Here is a 21,290-nt window from a genome sequence, read left to right as displayed (position 1 = left end):
CATTATCACTTTGGACTTGTTTGGGACAGCCATAAGCAACAACAAGTTTCTGGAGCAGTTGAAGCATTGCGGCTTGATTTGCACATTTGCAAGGATGAACAAGCAAAAGTCCTGAATAGGTGTCCACTGCAGTGCAACAATATCTACCTTTGCAATGGCCATTATAGCACTTCTCCACACACTGTACAGTTCCCTATTACAGCCTTTATCATATCACTGGACATAGGTAATCCTCTCTGCTGTGCCCATTCACATGTTGCTTTCTTTCTCAAATGTCCAGATTGCTTGTGGGCCCAGTTGACCAAGTTCATCAAGACAGGATCAATTTGCACAACTGCATTCACTTTGGCAATTTCATCTGCAACTCTGTTATAGTTCTCAAAGTCTCCCCACACCACCTTTCCATGAGTCATCCATTCATTGGGCTTCCACGTGGGCATCCAAGTTGTCAGTCCTTTAAAAAATGCCCAGCTGTCAGTCTAGATAGTGACATGGGAAGAAGGATCCTCCTGAAGAGTCATCACTACAGCTTTCAACTCTGCATACTGACTGCATCCTCCGATTCTGGTCTCCTGCAGAACTGTGTCTGTACTTGGGTTGTAGGCTGCTGCTGTCCATTTACGCCCAGACGAGGCGACTATGGCTGATGGCAGTGAACCACGCTGACTCCTTCATGTCTTCTGTCAGAGACTCAAATGGTGAAGCCTCTTGAACAGGGGATTCCTGGCAGCACAGGAATTTCTTCTTCTGGCTGGATGCCGATAAAAGTAACAAGCCCTGCAAACTGTTTTGAAATGTCTCCGACATCCCCAGCTGCAATACCCCCTCTTTCTTGAAGGTACCACTTCCATTTCATCAGTGTCTGGTTCTGGGCTACAGCTGCCCTAGTGGTCAGTCCATTATCTCTCACCCATCCCGCTATTGGAAATGCAGTATGGATGGTGACTGTGTCCTTTCCTATAATGGTCTCTACATGTTGAAGTGCTGTGTAGGCCCCAAATGTCAGTTCTGTGCCCCATGTCAGTTGTTTGGACCAAAATCCAATGGGTATTGCTCTCAGTCCTTTCTTTTCATTTATCTGCAACAGACTCCAAGATATGGTACCATCCTGCTCCACTTCATCCAACTGAAATAGTACTCCTTGTCTCACGGGTCCCAATCCCTGATGCTGCAAAATGGCTTTTTTAGCAGCAATAAATGCGGTCCGCTGCTCTGAACCCCATGAGAATTCAGTCTTTTTCCTTGTGACATTGTATATAGGCCCCAGGATCAGTCCAAGATGTGGGATGAACGATCTCCAGAATCCCACAACTCCAATGAACTTCTGTGCCTTCTATTTGGTAGTAGGGGGCGACAGAGTCTGGATAGTTTGCACAACTGTCTCTGGAATTTTCCTCTGTGGCCCAGTCCACATCATTCCCAGGAATTTCACCTCTGTGGCAGGTCCTTGGACTTTGTCTTTGTTGATAGCCCACCCTCTGTTCTCCATATGCTGTATCAGCAGGTGCAGTGCTTCACTTACATCGTCTTTTGTGCCAGAGATCATGATGTCATCAATATAATGAAACATAGTGACTTTCAAATTCAGGGTATTTAAATCTCAGGCAATCAGTCCATGACAAATCATTGGAGAATGAAGATAGCTTTGCGAAAGGACAGTGAAAGTGTACTGGCGGCTGTCCCACACCATAGCAAATTTTTCTTGACATTCTAGTCTGTAAAAATCGAAAAGAAAGCATTAGCCAGGTCAATCACAGCATGATATTCTCCTACCTCTTTAGCAATTTTCTCAACAATTGAGATCATATCTGGTACAGCTGACATCAGTGGAGGTGCCACTTTGTTTAGACCTTTACTGGGAACACAGGAGACGAGAAAGGACTTACAGCAGGTCTAAGGATCCCTACTCTCAACAGTTCTTGAATAGTCTCCCCGATTTTTTGTGGCCTCCAGGAAGTCTGTACTGCTTGAGACAGACTGGCTTCAGTGGTAGAGGAATGTAGACAGGAGTCCATATTGCATGACCTCTCACAACAGCCTTCACCGCCCTAACCAGATACACTTTATCAGAATACCCATATGTGAATGTACCCCTTTCAGTCTGAATTGACTGGCCAATTTCACCCGTGTCCTAACTGCTGGTGTGGTTTGCCCTCCCAAACCTTCTACATAAATCAATTCTCTTTTGTGATGGGAAGGATTTCCTTGCAAAAGTGTAACTTCAGCTCCAGTATCAACTATAGCCATCAGACATGTAGGAGAAGATGACTTCCCCCACCATACAGTGAGAGCATATGGGTGGCGGTCTCCTGCTGTAAATGCCCTCACTGCAATTACAGGAGACTCACCTTCCCTTCATAAAGGATAAGGAACCTCCCAATTCCCTTTTCTGATTCTCTCTAACTCCTCCCCAGGATAAAGGGAAACCCAAGCCAGGTCCCACCACCTACACCCCCCTGATCCAACTATAGTGGGCATGTTTCAATGCAAGAAAAAATTATGCATGATGTGTAAATTTATCCAGCATGAACAAAAAAGCTTCTCTACAAAAGGAAAAACTTACCGTATAAAAGAGTTTCACAATTGCTCCAGTGATCATGTAGTACACTGTCTGACCTGACCTTGTGGCCTCCTATATGTTGGCAGAACCATCCGTCACCCCCGCCAATGGTTTGGCAAGCACAGGCGGTTCATCGAACAGGGATGTGAAGAGCAGAGTGTGCCAAGACATTTTTTGACTGAACATCAAAAGTCCACCAAAGGCCTGAAGGTGTGGGTCATAGAGGCCATCTCCGGAGGTTTGCCTGCTGCGGAGCTTTTCAAACGACTCTGCCAGCGGGAGACTTTCTGGATATATACCCTTAATTCCCTCTCGCCAGGGGGACTCAATGAGGAGTTAGACGCATACACCTTGTTATAACAGATCACACGTCCATTTCTGGTTTGTTTCTCCTTCCTCCCTTCCCCCCCACAAACTGGTCTACTAGTCGGGAGTGGTATAGTAAATATATTAATATTTCATATATATGTGTGTGTATGTATATATGTGTATGTGCAGACATATATGCATGTTGCATGATCCATCTTAAGGTGCACCCCACTTGGTATCCACACCATGAGGGGACACACACACATATACATCCCTTGTATACCAACTAGGGGGAACACAGCACCAACTTTATCTTTACTGTACATATTATTAATGCTTTACACTACAGCCTGTTCAACCTCCATCACCTCTTCATGTGTACATGCATACAACCCCCCTTTTTTTCTGTTTTACTTGCTTGGCCCTTCATACATTGTCAACCTCTTCAATAAGCTTCTATACATATAGAAGAGAACTATGCTTCAAATATTTCCATGTGTTTCATTTTTTTACATTTTTTTCCTTTTCTTTTTTTTTTTTTTTTAATTTTTTTTTATTTTATATAATTTTTTTATATATACATATATTTAATATTATTATTTTTTAAATTATATATATATATATATATATATATATATATATATATATATATATATATATATATATTGTCAATCTGAGACTGGTAACCCTTGCTTCACCTTGTCCCTTGCTATAATTTATTGTTTACTGATTGATCTGCTGGAAGTTCCAGTCCCACGGCCACACCCACATGCTCTCCATTGTGTATATATAGCTGTCCTCCTCTAGAGGGCAGCAGGCCACTAGAAGGAGCAGTCAGCTCCGAGTGCGTAGCCTTTCATCACTGTAGCCCTGATTGACAAGATTCCAGCCCTGTCTAGGTCCAATCAGACGCCGGTGACATCATTTCCTGTTCCACGGTCCATGCTGGTCTGTGTGGAGCTGCTTGGTTCCTTTGCTCCCGGAGAAACACTGTGATCCATTCCAGCCAGCTGCTCAATCCTTTCCAGCTATCCGGAACAGCGGTGGGACCCACAAAGCCGTGTGGAATGCCAGGACTGCACTTTACTTTGACGAGCATGCATCTTCTATCATCTTCTATCATCTTGTAAGTGTTTTTAATCTTATCCTATTAAAGTCATCATTTTAATACTACACTCAGGTCGGCGCCTCCCCCTCCCTGTTTTTTCCTTACATGTCTTGCAGAGTTCTGGACACACGCTGAAGGATGGCTGCCTTCCTTTTGAACCATTAATACCCCTTTCTATGGATACATCACCATCCAGCTATTACAGCCACAGATTTTCCCCCTAAGGATTACTCCATCCGGAGCACCAGATAAACACTGACTATATTGCTAGGGTAAAGAGATTTGGGTTTGGGTTCATGTTCAGTTTTGGGAATTGGTTTGGGGATCCGTTCTAATTTCTCTAATCAGTCAACCTGATGTTATCGTCACTAGGAGTAGTGTTTCTAACCCTTACAGTTCCCCCCAATAAATGTTTCCACCTCTATAGCATTTCTGCAGTAGAAATCCCATCTATCTCATCTTTAGGTACTCCTGCCTTTAATAGGTCCACCCACATTCGTTTCCTAGAGATAACTAGCCTGGTTTTCTCTTAACCTCCTGTCCTGTCCTCCCACATTCCCTTTCTTCTCTCCCACATTCCCTTTCTTCTCTGTAAGAGTTATTTTCTGTCTACGCAACACACTTCCCCACAACTAGGCTGTGGTTGTGGGGGTCTGTGGGTAGGGGGTTTATCAGAATCTTGAAGCCCCCTTTTAACCGCTTTCTGACCGCCCCATAGCAGATTTACTGCTACAGGATGGCCGCTCTGTGCAGAATCGTGCAGCCTGTGGCTTGCTCCTGCTGTGATTTTGCACAGCAGGAGCTGATTAGCAGGTCCCGTGGATCTGATCTCCACCGGGACCCGCCAATCATTCGTTACACTGACAGAATGCCAGTCTGCCTATGGTAAACAAGGCAGACTGTCATTCCGCGAGTATAGAAGACCTGGATCCTGTGTTTCTGTGAAGCAGAAAAACAGATCCATGTCTTCCAGTAGTAAAAGCACCTCCCCCACTACACTGAAACATTAGCTAGGCACACATTTAATGCTTTGATCGCCCCTGATGTTAACCCCTTCCCTGCCAGTGTCATTAATACAATGACAGTGCATATTTTTAGCACTGATCACTGTATTAGTGTTACTTGTCCCCAAAAAAGTGTCAGGTGTCCGATTTGTCCGCCACAATTTCGCAGTCCCACTATAAGTTGCTGATCACCACCATTGCTAGTAATAAAAAATTGAAAAAATATTCCATAGTTTTGTAGACGCTGTAACTTTTGCGCAAACCAATCAATATACGCTTATTGGGATTTTTTTTTTTACCAAAAATACGTAGCAGAATACGTATTGGCCTAAATTGATGAAGAAATTAGATTATTCACATCATCTATTAGCCTTTCTCTATGTATATATCTCTTATTGATGGAGGACTAAAGGATTCTCACGTGTTATTTATCTATTTGTAGATACTTGGAATGTATTGTTATCTGTTTGATCTGTTCCCAACTCCATTTTGTTCCATCACGCACAATAATTTGTGCACAGATGGCCAAAGTGTCCTGTAATGTCCTGTGTGATCTGCAGTTCCCACTGTGTCCAGCGGGGTCCGTCTGACATGGAACCATGGTTTATTTCCCCATTCGACGCAGGGGGGCCGTCCTATGCCTTCTGACACAGGTGGCCACCCCCACATGGGAGGTGCAGGTCACACTGCTAGACTGCTCCTCCCATCCTTACCGCGTCGCGGGCCTCGGTCACTGTCACGGCACCGGGCGTCTGACGTCACCGCGCCCGGCGTCCCCAATGTCGGCCGCGTCCATCACTCACATGCTACAGATGCATGGGGGCAGAGGCAGCTGCGTGCGCCGACAGCTCGGGGGGGGGTGGGGTGGTTATACAACCCGCAGCCTGACCACTCAGACACACAGGGATTGGCCGCTTGCCTCACCCCCTGACCATACATAAACCTAGCTTCAGCCTGACGCCATCATGTCCGACATCCACAAGAGACACAACTGCCCCTCTGCTGGACATTGCTTAAGCCCAGGTTATACAGGTATGTTTGTTCTTTCTCATGTTAAGGGCTGCTGTTTATGCAGCCCAGACATACCCTCACTTTTTAACACCATGCAAGGAGGGCCCCCTCCTAGGACTGCTGAGACTCTCATCTTCCCTCTCTTACAGGGTACCTAAGCAGCCTGCACAATATTGATTGCATGCATATGCAGACCTCTTCACCCCATTACCTGCCTCCCTAATCATCTCAGATAGGCTCCTGGTCTCCGTGTTGGTGTTTGTACCTATACACAACACTGCAAGCAACATTCTGAGCATAGCTGTGGCACCTGTGTTTTTCAGACAACCAGGTATGATTACCTCATTTGACTTTTTGATTTTTTGCTTTGGTTTCTAGTATGGTATCTCCATGGGGGGGGGTTTCCTGTTTCAGTGGGGGCTATATCCATGTACCCTCCCGGTCCCAACGCAAAGCCTGGCACACTAATGTGTTCCCCCTTTGTTCCCCCAGCGACTACTCCTCGCTCCCTTGACCGTGGTTACATTGATCTGGGTATTTACCACCCTCTGTGGGAGAATTTCCCCATGGGCCTCTGTAGGTCGCCCCCTGCCTGGACATCCCGGAGCCAGAATCGCGCAGGACACTAGCACCCCATCCCCCTCCTCCTGTTTTTAAGTGGATGCTAAATATCTGAGTTTCCAAGCAAAACTTTATGGTCAGTGTAAATAGAACTTTTTAAATGACATAAGTATGCATGATTTTTTTAACCTCTCATTACATTTTATGTTTACAACTGTCTTTTTAATTTATAGACGTATCCTTCATCATGGTCACAATCTTATACTCCTGAAGAAGAGTAATATCAATCTTAAACTCAAAACGTTGTTTTTTTGCTTGTTTGTATAATCACATACAACAGAGCCTAGATTGTACCCTATGTAGTGCATGTTTATTCTTTGATCAGATTTTGTGCATCCTGTATTTGTCTATTTTTGTATCCTCACTTGTCTTTATGTAGATTATGTTCATCTACTATCACCTCTAAATAAACATCTTATACTCATACCCTACACCTCTACTTACAAGAGTAGTTTACCTTTTAAAGTCCCACTAGAGGAATAATCCTTCCAGCATTCACAGGGGGGTGGTGCCACCAGGCCTGCAGACCCCCACAGCCCAGGGTTGTGGGGAAGAGGCCCTTGTCTCCATCAACATGGGGACAAGGTGCTTTGGGGTGGGGGGGCAGAGCCCCCCCACCCCAAAGCACCCCCTCAAGTTGAGGGCATGTGGCCTGGTATGATTCGGAGGAGGGGGACCTCGCTCGTCCCCTCCCTTTTCTGACCCCCTGGGCTGCATACTCGGATAAAGATCTGGTATGGATTTTGGGGGGGACCCACCTTTTTTCCTTTTTTTTTGCCAGCACCGCAAATTCTACCTCGGCTGCTCCACAAAATGGAGGAAAAGAAGAAACTGGTGATTCTCATTGCACCAAATTAGCTCAAAAAAACCTTGTACTCAGACTACTAGGAGATGACCCCTGGCCTCTTCCCAGCAGATTAGACCTGTTGTCTCAGGGCACCCTGTTCCATCCTGCTTTCAGTCACTACAGCTGTTGAAGCCCAGGTCTTGAGGGACAGAGGGTTCTCCGAGTCTGTCATTCCTACTTTGCTGAAAGCAATAAAAGCCCGTAAGTATCTACTATTGTAACCGAGGAAGAAGCACAAGCGCCAATCTGAGTGTGGTAAGTCAGGAAATTTGATGCAAGTATGAGTACTGGTACTCACAAAGGTAAAACATCAACAGGCATTGAGTACAAAAAGTGCAGGAGCGTCTGTGTGACTGGTCATTGGGAAGGCTTCTGCGATGTGGCACTCAAGAGGACTGCCAACGCTTCCTGGAGTCCTGGAACACACAGGAAGCAGACGATGACCACACTTCTGGGACGCCATGTGGAAGCAGACGTCATGTTGGCGGAGCATGCACTCCTTCTTCAGGCATAGCCAGTGCCATATTCTATGAGGGCTTATGAACAGTACAGCCGCTGCCGCTGGGTCTTAAATTCCTGTGGCTAAGAATACATTACAAATGCTATGGGCATCGAACTAAACTATATCACAGCAGATATTATCTCAGGCTATATTACAAAATTAACAACTATGTAGTTTATATGCACAATATACAGTAAAGGAAATAAGACAAATGTTGAAAAAAATACAAAATAGAAATAAACAATGAATAAAAATAAATAAAAAATAAGAGTAATAATGAAATAATAATAATAATGAGAAAAATAATAGAAAAATAAAAGAATTATAAAAGAAAAATAATGAAAAAATAAGAAAAACAGGAGAAAAAATAGATGGATGTGGAAAAAACACACTAAAAATAATAAATATATGAATAAAAAAGAAAGAAAAAAACAAAAATAATGATATTATAGATGGGGATTGTATATAGTTGGAGTAGTTAGGGGAGAGATGTAGTTATAAAGGCTTACTATACTGTTATGTGTAGCGCAAAGTGTAAGAGGCCCAGAAAGATTATAACATTATACTAAATTTATCATACTATATATATTACGCACTTACTATGGGTAAAGGAGACCTTAAGGGTCCAAAATCTTATGTGAAACATTGACAGAATGAAACCTGAATAAAAACATGATAAAAAATGAATTATTCTACAGGCTAAATGAATAAAAACATATATTATAACTTTATATATAAAAAAATATAAATATATATAGATATATAGATATATAGATCTATACAGGCAGTCCCCGAGTTACGAAAGGGTTAGGGACTGCCTGTTTGTTCTTAAGTCGGATTTGTTCGTAAGTCGGAAGCGCATGCGCAGAACGGCAGAGACGTCGTCTTCCGATGGATGTGCCTGCTGATGCCGCCGACACCGCCTCCTGTTCGTAAGTAGGAGTCGTTCGCAAGTCGGAGGTTCGTAACTCGGGGCCTCCTGTATTTCCTCATTAAGGCCTCCCTCCAGGCATGGGAGAGTCCAGGGTATAAATAAAAAAAGTTTCCCTCTGACAGACGTTTGAAACGCTCCGCCAGTGAGAATGTACCGTGGATGGACTCTATATCCCACACCCTGAGGCCTGTAGAGGATTAGTCATGATGTTTTAGAAAATGTCGGGGCACGCTATGCTTATCATCTCCTCCCTTTACAAAATGGCGGTGCTCTCCAAATCTTTTCCTCAATATACGGATAGTTCTTGCAACATAATGTAGACCACAGGGACAAATGAGGCAATAGAACACGAATTCTGTGGAACAGTTAAAGAAACTCTGGATGTGATATGTTTTACCTTTGGCCTTGAACTCTTTTTGGCCATGGGTTACATGTTTCATGCATTAAGCTAATACAATAATTCATGTTTTTATTCAGGATTCATTCTGTCAATGTTTCACATAAGATTTTGGACCCTTAAGGTCTCCATCAACCGTAGTAATTACACACACACACACACACACACACACACACATATATATCATGATAAATTTAGTATAATGTTATAACCATCTTTCTGGGCCTCTTACACTTTGCGCTACACATAACAGTATAGTAAGCCTTTATAACTACATCTGTCCCCTAACTACTCCAACTATACAATCCACATCTATAATATCATTATTTTTGTTTTTTCTTTCTTTTTTCTTTATATATTTTTTATTATTTTTAGTGTGTCTTTTCCATACCCATTTAATATTAGTATTTTTTCTCCTGTTTTTCTCATATTTCTTTTATTTTTCTATTTTTCTTTTTATTATTTTTCTCATTATTATTTACATTCCTATTTTTATTTCATTATTACTCTTATTTTATATTTATTTTTATTCATTTTTGTTTATTTCTATTTTTAGTCATTTTTCATCATTTGTCCTTTTTCTTTTACTGTATATTTGGCATATAAACTACATAGTTGTTAATTTTGGAATATAGCCTGAGATAATATCTGCTGTGATACAGTTTAGTTCAATCCCAATAGCAATTGTAATGTAATCATAGGCGCGGAACTTTAAGACCCAGTGACAGTACTGCTCATAAGCCCTCATGCAATATGGCACGGGCTAGGCCTGAAGGAGGAGTGCATGCTCCGCAAACACGTCTCCTGTTTCCACATCACGTCCCAGGAGTGGCATCATCATCAAATCCATCGAATTCCAGGACTCCAGGAAGCATTGGCACCCACTGGCGCAGTCCTTTCGAGTGCCACACCACAGAAGCCTTCCCGATGACTAGTCCCACAGACGCTCTTGCACTTTATGTGCTCAATGCCTATTGATGTTTTACTATTGTAAAAACATCAATTGTTTCAAATCCACTGGCGTCATTCTCACTTGTTGAAACCCTTCAACCCTCAAGGTATATCTCAAATTGGGTCCTCCTTACGGTACCCTTTGCTTTCTTGGGATCTCAGTCTGGTTTTCTCTGACCTTTAGAAAACATTCTTTGAACCCATCAGAGAAATCTTAGATGATCTCTCCTTCAAAGTGTCCTCCTTGGTTGCTATCACGTCTTTCAGACAAGTCCTAAGTACTAAAGTGGTATCACCCCTCAATGAAGACATAGTTCTTCCATCAAAGCACCTAAAGCAGGAAATTGCTCTCCATTGTCTGAGTGTCTGAATGTAGTCAAAGCCATCAGAGTCTACCTTAAAGCCACAGCTTCTTTTCCAATAATTTGTATTGCAAAGTTTTACATGGTATACAAAGGCATAAACAATGTCAAATAACTGTCAAAGAGCAGAAGCTTCCTCCAATACAATCATAGGCCATCCCATAGTAATCGAAGAGCAGCCAAATCAAGAAGAATTTGACGTAACGTTCAGGCTCTACCTAATAGAGCAACCATATGTCTAAGGCTATGAGCCTAGAGGTATCAGCAACTGGTTACAAAAGTAAGATCAAAAACTAAATGTGAAGTAACAGTTCAATAAATTGTAGGTCACTCATAGCCAATTACATGGAGAGGTAGGGGTACATCATTGTCAGGAGGGCCACTGGATTATGGGGGGATTTTAGAGGGTATAATTTGCATGCCGTGTACCACAAACGGAGGGGTGTGATAGGGAGGGGTTTAAGACTGCCCAACACTTCTTCGTGGGGAGCAACATTAAGAGATCCAGGGGGATAGTCGGACTTGCCTGTGCCTCAAGTCAGACCCAGTCAGGCTTGTACGTCTCAGCATAAATTTGATACAGCTGGACCAATTGGGCTGCTCTATAATAACGCAAAAAGTGGGGGACTCCCAGCCCGCCTAGCTATTTGGATATATACAGAGTGGAGCGGGCACCTGCCTAACACCATTTTTCCAAATAAATGTATAAATCAGAGATTGCAACTTTTGGAAATATACAGATGGAACTGGGATCGGGAGAGACGGAATGTAAGATATAATATTTGAGGTAGAACTGTCATCTTAACTGACACTATTCTACCCATCCAGGAAAGATTGTTGGCTTACCAGTTTTTCAGGTCACGTTCAATAGAGTTATAGAGGGGAGCATAATTAACCCTATACAACATTGCAATATCAGAAGTCAGTTTAACACCAAGATAAGTTAGCACCTGCGTACACCATTTAAAAGAGGACATCTGTATCGATCCCAGGACTAGAGCCACAGCTTCTATTAGGAAGACATACTCCCTATCCATGCTACCACAGGCTCACGCAAACTATTTCCTGGGCATTCTGGCACCAGGCCTCTGTTGCTCTGCTTTTTAAGGGCACCACCTAATCTTCTCTCCATGCCTTTTTTTAAGTTTTACCTAGTGGATATACAATCTTGTGCATTTGCAGCTTTCGTCCACAATGTTCTTGCAGCTGCACTATTGGGTTGGTTGAGCCTTGTTGCTGTTGGGACTTTTGGCACAGTTCTGTTTGCCTGATTGTTGTCTTGGTTGTTGCCCACTCTTCTCATTCATTGCTTGGAGACATCCCAGGGTCTGTGAAAACTTTGCCTTTGTCCTGTACTGTATGATTTAGATAAGAGGAATTCATACATATCTGCAAATTCCATATCTTATCGTACAGGACACAGGTCATGCTCCTTTCTCTTCCTGGGTTACTGCATTACTTGCTAATAAACTTACAGGGTGGAGTAGGGTTAGATGGAGGGGCCCACAGTGTATATCATCAAATGTTTGCCAATGTCTAATCACCTAAAGGTACCAGCCTGTAACCCAGGATCTATGAATATCAAGTCTGTGTCTTGTGCTGTACTTCAAGATATGGAAATCAAAACATAAGTCAAAATTCCTTTTGTTTTGATTTAGATCTTGCCAAAAACTGATGTCTGCCTTTGCCATCTCAAATGGTTTATTCAACACTCCCAGTTATTCTCTGGCACTACAGAACACCACCTACCTATGTTGGGGGGCATTAAAAGACCACTGGACAGGGCTGACAACAATCTTTGCAATGTTAGTCAGCAAAGGCACTGCATTGTCAGCCCATAGCAGGACAACAGGAGCTGGGTACTTTAAATGCCAGGGACAAAAGTTGTTTTTTTCTTTAGAAAGGTCTTCAGAAGAACATGGAGAAATGTATATGTACTGTATTACAGCGATGTATTGCACAGGTTTTTTTTTTATTTTCCCCTGGCACATTCTTTAAACATAAGGCAGGTTTTTCATATATTTGGAATGTGTCAACTTGGGTTTCTTTGGTTTATAAGTTTTGGTTTATTGAACTACAGGAACTTACAGAAGCATTTTTGGAACATCTTTGGAAGAAACTGCAGAATCCAAATAACCCTGCAGTAATCAGACAAACAGCTGCAAGTTATATTGGGAGTTTCCTGTCTCGAGCCAAATTTATTCCTTTGGTGTAAGTCATGCATACTAAATTCCTAAACATTCAGCAAAGATTAGCAACATGAGTAATTTCAGTTGTTGTAAATATTTTCCATTTATTAGTTCTGTGTGCAAAAATCTTTTTGTGATACTAACTCTAGAAACAGTAGTGTAGGCCAGTCATTTTTTTTCCACATAGGTGTCATGTCAAAAATATACAAGTATTGTAGTATTAATGCATTAGATGTACTTAAATTTAGTCTTTTTTTTTTTTTTTTAATTATTTATTTGTGAAATGATAGGATAATATTAAATTTAGTCTTTAACATCTGTTAGCAGAAAAGATACATACATATGTTTTTTATTTTTCATATTTCATATTTTTGTTTTATGCCTTGATCTCTTAGTTAACTGGTTGCACAGTTACATTGACAACCAATGTACAAGTATTGTAGTACTAATGCATCAGATGTACCTAAATTTAGTCTTTTAAAGGATAAGTTCACTTTTTTTTCTAAATGCCAGCTCCCCTATGTACCAATATTGCATTCATGTACTTTTTTTGCAAAAATATCAAAGCTTTCCATTGAATCTACAGACACATACTTCACTTGTCCTCATCCATGTTTCCAAATGTATCCATTAGTAATGCCTTACTTTCTGGTCAAACTATGGGTCATAATACAGGAAGGAGTTGATCAGCTGACCTCATTATCACACACCCTGCATCATCCACCCTCCTACCTACCCATCCATTCCCAGCTGCATGTTTTTTTAAATGAAATGCAATCAATCAGTTAGATAGATTGAACCACCGTGGAAAAACCCAAATTTTGTTGCCAACATCCCTTAAATTTAGAACAGAAAAATAGAAAGTACCCCCCGGTACCATGGGACTTTAAGGGCAAACTCAAATTATTGAATTAATTTACTATAAAAGTATACAGTTTATTCATACACAATTAAAAACATTGGTGCATACATTACCATATGTATCAAAGAGGCTCATGTATGGCTGGTTATTGATGTAACAGTCGCTTCCCGTTATGACCGATGCGTTTCAGGAGCAAATGTATATCCCTTCTTTAGGGATATTTAAAGAGAGAAGATCATAGATTTAGGACACTCAACATCACAGCCCGCAGTAGACTCATCACAAGTAAAAGCAACCAATAGTAAGTCTGTATCCCCTAGAAGTATATCCCCAGAGAGATGGGGGCTACCAAAGCCTTGAATGCTCCTCACAATGATCCCAGAGCATAGCCAATTTGAGCCATCAGGTGGGGAGTGTAAAAATGGAAAGAAAGAAGGTCACGGCTGGTGAGGAGTATGGTAGTTAACATCAATAGTGATGTCTGCCCACACCTTAACTGTTTCAAAAAACAGAAGCGTTCCCACGCTCTACTGTCAAATTGAGCAGCTAATGGAGCCTCATTGTTCTTGTGTTATTGACCAATTTCACTTTCAGGCCCCATTCACATTAACAGAGTGGGAGCACACATTTTGTGGCTCGTTTTTCCTGTGACACGCATAGGGCAGCCCATTGATTTCAATGGGATGCACTACATGTGTCTTATGGGACATTTGGGCATTTTTGTGGGTTGCTTGCTTTTTACTGTGCCGTATGCTGTTTGCTTCTGTGTTTGGTGTGCCGTTAACAATTAATGGCACTGAAAGCGCAACTAGGTAATTTTAGATGTATAAAGGTGGCCATACACTGTACAATCTCTTTTAGTTTTACCAAATTTAGGAAATGCCAATCTAGCCAATCACTCTGTATCCAATCAGGCAGGCCCTTGCACTACATAATTGATGGCAGATATTAAGGGGATTGTACAATCAGATTGTATAGTGTATGGCCATCTTTATACACCTAAAATTAATAGTTGCGCTTTCAGTGCTGTTAATTGTTAATGGGACACCAAACACAGAAGCGCAAACACATTTTTCCATGTGAAAAAATGAGTGGAAAATGCGCACAGTAAAAAACATTCAACCCACAAAACGCCAAAATGTCCCATAAGCCACATGTAGTGTAGCCAATTGAAATCAGTGGCAAGCCCTATGCGTGTTACAGGAAAAACAAGACACAAAACGTTCTCTCCCACTATGCTAGATGTGAATGGGCCCTGAAAGTGAAATTGGTGCGTTAGCACAAGAACAATGAGACTCCATTCACATCTCTGTGCGTTTCCTTGCATTTCAGTAATGCACTGCACCAACAATCACAATAAAAACCGAATCAAGCTCCGCTCTAAAAAATAGTTCTAATACTCTTTGGGGGTATAGCCCCTTGCTAAAAAAAAAAAAAAAACGCATGTGGGAATGAAAGTTCCCGCTATGGTCAACTCCTTCCTGTGTCATGACCTATAGTCTGACCAGGAAGTAAGGCAAAAGCAATGGATACATTTGGAAACATGGATGAGGACAAGTGAAGCAAGTGTCTGTAGATTTAAAGGAAAGATTTGATATTTTTGCAAAAAAAGTACATGAATGCTATATTGGTATATAGGGGAGCTGGAATTTACAAGAAAAAAAAAGGTGAACAAAGGAGAACTTATCCTTTAACACCTGTTAGCAGAAAAGGTACATACATATGTTTTTTTTTTCATACAGTATATTTGTTTTTTAGGACTGTGAAGGCCTGCCTTGATCTCTTAGTTAACTGGTTGCACAGTTACATTGACAACCAAGATGCTGGAAGTAGGGCTTTTTGTGATGTTACATCCCATGGACCATTTTATGCTGTTTGCCAGGCAGTTTTCTATACGGTGATCTTTCGGCATAAGCAGCTTCTAGATGGAAACTTGCGGATAGGTACTAAAAACCTCTGTATTTTCAGTTGTTCTTTCATTGCATATGTTATATACAGCAAGGGCAGCTCATACATCAAGACATGACCTGTTAAACTTTAAATTTGTCTTGAAATTATTACAGTACGGTATTACAGTACCTCACATGGTTAGTACAGTAGCTCTGACCGGAGCTGACAGTTTATTTTTAGTGCTGACAGGTCACATTCTACTTGTGGATACTTTGTTACAAACTATACAAAAACTTGAACAGTGATTAGCATAATATAAATAAATATAAATACAATGTGTTGAAAAGTCTGCTGTGAAAGTCTAATTGGAGACCTCCCGGAATACAAATCCAAAAGTTAGTTCACCATTTGTTCTTGTGAAATAATAAACAAACAAAAATATGCGGAAAAAGGTGGTGAAAAAATAGAGTGAAAAATATATTAAAACAGATATATTCAATAAATATGTAGTTGGTAACAATTATAAAAGGATTACAATTGTGTGGATTCCCATACACCTTACTTGAAAAGGTGATTCCTTTGCAGGTTAGAAGATACCTCTTATCTGTGTTTAAACAAGGCTTACTGAGTCTGGGTTAATCAGCAGAGGATAGGCTTACATCCACCAGCTAGGATCATCTAATCTCCACTTCTCCTGTTCATATGGCACATAACTTCTACTAAATAAAGTTAACAAAGAGCCCAATAGATCCACTCGCATGATGAGTAGATAGGGAGAAGTAGCCTGTCAGCGCTTGTCAGTGTGAAGCCTGCAGTGATCCTGAATAGCAGCAGCACGGAGGAACACAAAAGGCAGTGATTTCTACTGACCATACATCAGTGAAATGCGATCTAGATCTTTTACATCATCTGAGTGGATCTATTGGGCTCCTTGTTAACTTTATTTAGTAGAAGTTATGTGCGCAATGGTCTTGTCCCACTTTTGTATTTCATGTGGGGGAAAGCATATGAACAGGAGAAGTGGAGATTAGATGATCCTAGCTGGTGGATGTAAGCCTATCCTCTGCTGATTAACCCAGCCTTGTTTAAACACAGATAAGAGGTATCTTCTAACCTGCAAAGGAATCACCTTTTCAAGTAAGGTGTATGGGAATCCACACAATTGTAATCCTTTTATAATTGTTACCAACTACATATTTATTGAATATATCTGTTTTAATATATTTTTCACTCTATTTTTTCACCACCTTTTTCCACATATTTTTGTTTGTTTATTTTTTCACAAGAACAAATGGTGAACTAACTTTTGGATTTGTATTCTGGGAGGTCTCCAATTAGACTTTCACAGCAGACTTTTCAACACATTGTATTTATATTTATTTATATTATGCTAATCACTGTTCAAGTTTTTGTATAATTTGTAACAAAGTATCCACAAGTAGAATGTGACCTGTCAGCACATTGAATAGTAGGATATCCTATAGATATTACAAGCGCATCACTTTATCTATTTCATTATTTATAAGTGGGGTGTCACTGAATGATTGCAGCTGCAGTATCTGGATATTTTAACTCTTTTTTTATATATCAGTTTTTTTATATATTAGTTTATTTATTCATTTTTTACACTTTGTACAACATTTTACAGTTTTATATATTCACTTTAACGCTTGAGTACCTTAACACTTTTATTTTTAGTGCAAACCGCTGGATTGCACGAAAAAAAAAAACTGTAGTTTGTACCCGGCTTTATACTCTAAAGTCAGCCATATATGGTGTGATTTTCTTTCCTGCAACCGCGGATTCCCCCCTGTCAACACTGACTGTGTGAATCACTGTGTTGTATTCTCCCGGGGGGGGGGGGGGGGGGGGTTAGCCGCGCCAGAGAACACACAGTGATTATTGTCAGTGGCTATAATCACGTAAAAAATCCGACAGGCTAGTTTATACCCAAGTTAATTGATCAATCAACTTGGGTACAATCAGCCTGCCTATATGTGGTTCGAATCTCAGCTAGTCCCTGCTAAACTGTCCAAGATTCGAACTATGGCCGGATTAACTCATTTTGCAGTAATCACATGCTGGGGAGGAGTACGGTGAATGAACATAGTAAGACCCGATCTGATTGTTCGTTCCTCTCTTGTTTGCCCTTTCTTAGTCTATATCCTCTCCAAAAAAAAAAAGAGACAGAGCAATTGATTTTGATAACAAACCATAATCCAAATCCTAGCAAATTTCCAAAACATTGGCTTCATTAGGAGAAGTAAAAGGGTCCAACATGATAATTGTTGTGCACACCAAGTGATAAATTATCACCGATGCATCTAGGGGTCCACAACTGGTTAAACTATTGGAGTAAAATCATCTCACGAGCATAATTAAAATAACACAATACCTTTACATGCTAAATCTATACCCAGCTTACACAGGGTATATAAGAAAATTCTTAATGTATGTCAGGGCAAAAAAAAAAACACACACATAGTACATCTCTTCAATACATACACATCTCCCAAACGTTTTATCCTATTAAAGACCCTGTAAGTACAGAAAAATTCCTGATGATCTGCCAGACATGTACTCAACTCCTAAAACCTGCCATTCAAACACGCTCATTCAAATCTTTATGGACCTTGCTTTGTGTACTGGTCCAAATCATTTGGTGGAGGGGGTGGGAGGGTTATGGTGTGGTGGTGTTTTTCAGGGGTTGGCCCCTTAGTTCCAGTGAAGGGAACTCTTAAGGCGTCAGCATACCAAGAAATTTTGGATAATTTCATGCTCCCAACTTTGTGGGAACAGTTAGTAGATGGCCCCTTCCTGTTCCAACATGACTGCGCACCAGTGCACAAAGCAAGGTCCATAAAGACATGAATGGGCGAGTTTGGGGTGGAGGAACTTGACTGGCCTGCACAGAGTCCTGACACCTTTTGAATTAGAGTGGAGACTGCGAGCCTTCCAACATCAGTGCCTAACCTCACCAATGCACTTCTGGAAGAATGGTCAAACATTCCCATAGACATACTCCTAAACCTTGTAGACAGAAGAGTTGAAGCTGTTATAGCTGCAATGGGTGAGGCCAACTCAATATTGAACCATACGGACTAAGACGCCTTTAAAGTTTATGTGCATGTAAAGGCAGGTGTCCCAATACTTTTGACAATATAGTTTATCTCCATATGGTTGTGTAGGGTTGTAAAGGCAGAAGGTTTTTTTTTTTTTATCTTGATGCATTGTATGCATTAAGATAAAAATCCCCTGGGTGCAGCAGCCCCCCTAAAACTTACCTGAGGTCCCTCTCTGTCCAGAGATGTCTCAGAGTCCTTTTGGCCATCCGAGATTCTCCTTCCTGTTTGGCTAAGACACAGCAGTGGCGCCATTGGCTCCTGCTGCTGTCAGTCGGCTAGCCAATCAGGGAAGAGAGGGGGTGGGGCCGGGTCAGGGCTCCATGCCTGAATGGGCACAGGGAGCTGTGACTCAGCTCGGGTGCCCCCATAGAAAGCTGCTTGCTGTGGGGGCACTGAGGAGGGGCCAGGATCACAGAAGAGGGACCTGAGAAGAGGAGGATCCGGGCTGCTCTTTGCAAATCCACTGCAACAGAGCAGGTAAGTATACCATGTTTGTTAATTTTTATAGGGAAAAAAACAAGCCTTTACAATCACTTTAACCAGTTGCTGCCCACCCACCTTTACATGATGGAGGGACAGCGCGGCTCTCGTTCTGGGTGGATGTCATATGAGGGCGCACCCGAATGCCTGATCCTGCATGCCCCCCCGGGGGGCATGCAGCGTGGCTAGCGCAGCCGCACCGTGTTGCTAGGACAAGCCACGGCCCTGATCTCTGTTAAGAGCCGCTAACGTGGCTCTTTAACCATGTGATCGGCTGTGTCCAATCGCAGCCAGTCACATGAAAATACAGGAAGTGCCGGTAATCAGCTCTCATCGCCTCACACTGACACTGAGTGTGTGGCGAGGAGAGATGATCAGCAGCATTTTCTCGCAGGGGACAACAAGATAATCAGGACACTAATCAGGACATTAAGCGCAACCAGTGCCAGCAATCAGTGCCCATTAGTGATGCCAGTCAGTAGTGCCCACCAGTGCTGCCTATCAGTGCCCATAAGTGTGGCATATTAGTGCCTCCTCATCAGTGCCCATCAGTGCAGCCTCATCAGCGCACATCAGTGAAAGAGAAAAATTACTTATTTACAAAATTTACTGACAGAAACTAAGAAAAACTTTTTTTTTCCAAATTTTCTGTCTTTTTTTTTTGTAAAAAATAAAAAACCCAGCAGTGATTAAATACCACCAAAAGAGAGCGCTATTTTTGTGAAGAAAATGTTAAAAGTTTCACATGGTTACAGTGTTGCATGAATGCACAATTGTCATTCAATGTGTGACAGTGCTGAAAGCTGTAAAATGGCCTGGGCAGGAAGGGTGTGAAAGTGCCCTGTATTGAGGTGATCAAGAGCTGTTAGAAAAGTATTCAGTAAATTGGACTGCTTTCTATAGATGCAATCGTAGCACTGCTTATTGCTTGACTTAATTGAGGTTGTTTTTATATTATATATGCTACTCTTAATAAATATATTCACGCATTAATGGAATAATGAAAAAAAGCCAGACTTTCTTGTTGTAGATTAAAGAATGGCAGTTGGAAAATTAAAAAAAAAAAATACTTCCCAGTAAATGCTGGGAAGAAATTACATTATTTTTCCCAGCATTCACTGGGGAGAACTCCATACCTCCTGGGTATATGCTTTGCTTCTAGAAAAATGAACATTGAGCCTAAAGCCTCGTACACGTGATCGGATTTTCCGCCGGGAATTGTGTGAAGACAGACTGTTGGCCTAAAATCCGACCGTTTGTACGCTCCATCAGACAATTGTTGATGGATTTTCCACGGACAAATGTTGAATGGCAGGCTTATAAATTTTCCACGGACAACGGTCTGTTGTCAGATTTTCCGATCGTGTGTACACAAGTCCGTCAGACAAAAGTCCAAAGTACAATCAATGCGCACCAAACACAACATTAGCAGAAGGTGCCCAAAAGGTGGTGCTAAAGAGCTGAAAAGCCACGTAGTACGTCACTACGTTCGTGTTTGTTGGCCGAAAAAACGTATGCCGTTTGTATGCAAGACAAGTTCATGGCCAATGCCCTTCGGACAAAAGTCTGATGTTTTGTCTGTGGAAAATTCGATCGTGTGTACGAGGCTTTAGGGTACAGCTTCTTCTAGTAGCTATACTCCCTATACATAATAAATAAGGGTAGTTTTACTTAGTGGTGATAGGAGGTAGGACATCTCTCCAGGGCCGGACTGGGAATAAAAACCAGCCATGGAAATTTTTTAATACCGGCCCCATAGCATTATTATACCAGCCCTACAGCATAACGTAATTTTCTTGTTCATAAATATAAACCATGCACTTTAAAGCACATTTGAAGAGTGTATTATATATAGCAGGGATCTCCAAACTACGGCCCTCCAGCTGTTGTGGAACAACATGTCCCATGATTTTATATAGATACGACAGATATAAAAGCACATAGGGCTTTTTTTATATATATATATATATATATATATATATATATATATATATATATATATATATATATATATAAAAATTCCAGTTACAAGTGGAGCAGTCATTAAAGGGGACCCCAGGAACTCTGTAAATGTGGGGGTGACCAGAGACAACTTTCCGCAGACAAAATACAATACAATAAGGTAAGGGGGGTTACTG

General features: G+C 41.4%; 1 protein-coding gene across 3 annotated transcripts in view; it reads left to right on the top strand.

Moving 5' to 3' along the window:
- RRN3 (RRN3 homolog, RNA polymerase I transcription factor) overlaps positions 1–21,290 on the top strand; it is a 1,085,194-nt gene that overhangs the window by 892,629 nt on the left and 171,275 nt on the right. For all 3 annotated transcript variants that reach the window (XM_073591180.1, XM_073591181.1, XM_073591179.1), the window contains 2 exons: positions 12,687–12,817; positions 15,416–15,600. In XM_073591180.1, coding sequence (XP_073447281.1) covers positions 12,687–12,817; positions 15,416–15,600 — 316 coding nt within the window. The remainder of the gene's footprint in view (positions 1–12,686; positions 12,818–15,415; positions 15,601–21,290) is intronic.

Source organism: Aquarana catesbeiana, linkage group LG06 (assembly GCF_042186555.1).
Source record: "Aquarana catesbeiana isolate 2022-GZ linkage group LG06, ASM4218655v1, whole genome shotgun sequence".
Lineage (NCBI taxonomy): Eukaryota > Metazoa > Chordata > Amphibia > Anura > Ranidae > Aquarana > Aquarana catesbeiana.
This window is presented reverse-complemented; position numbering and strand designations above follow the sequence as displayed.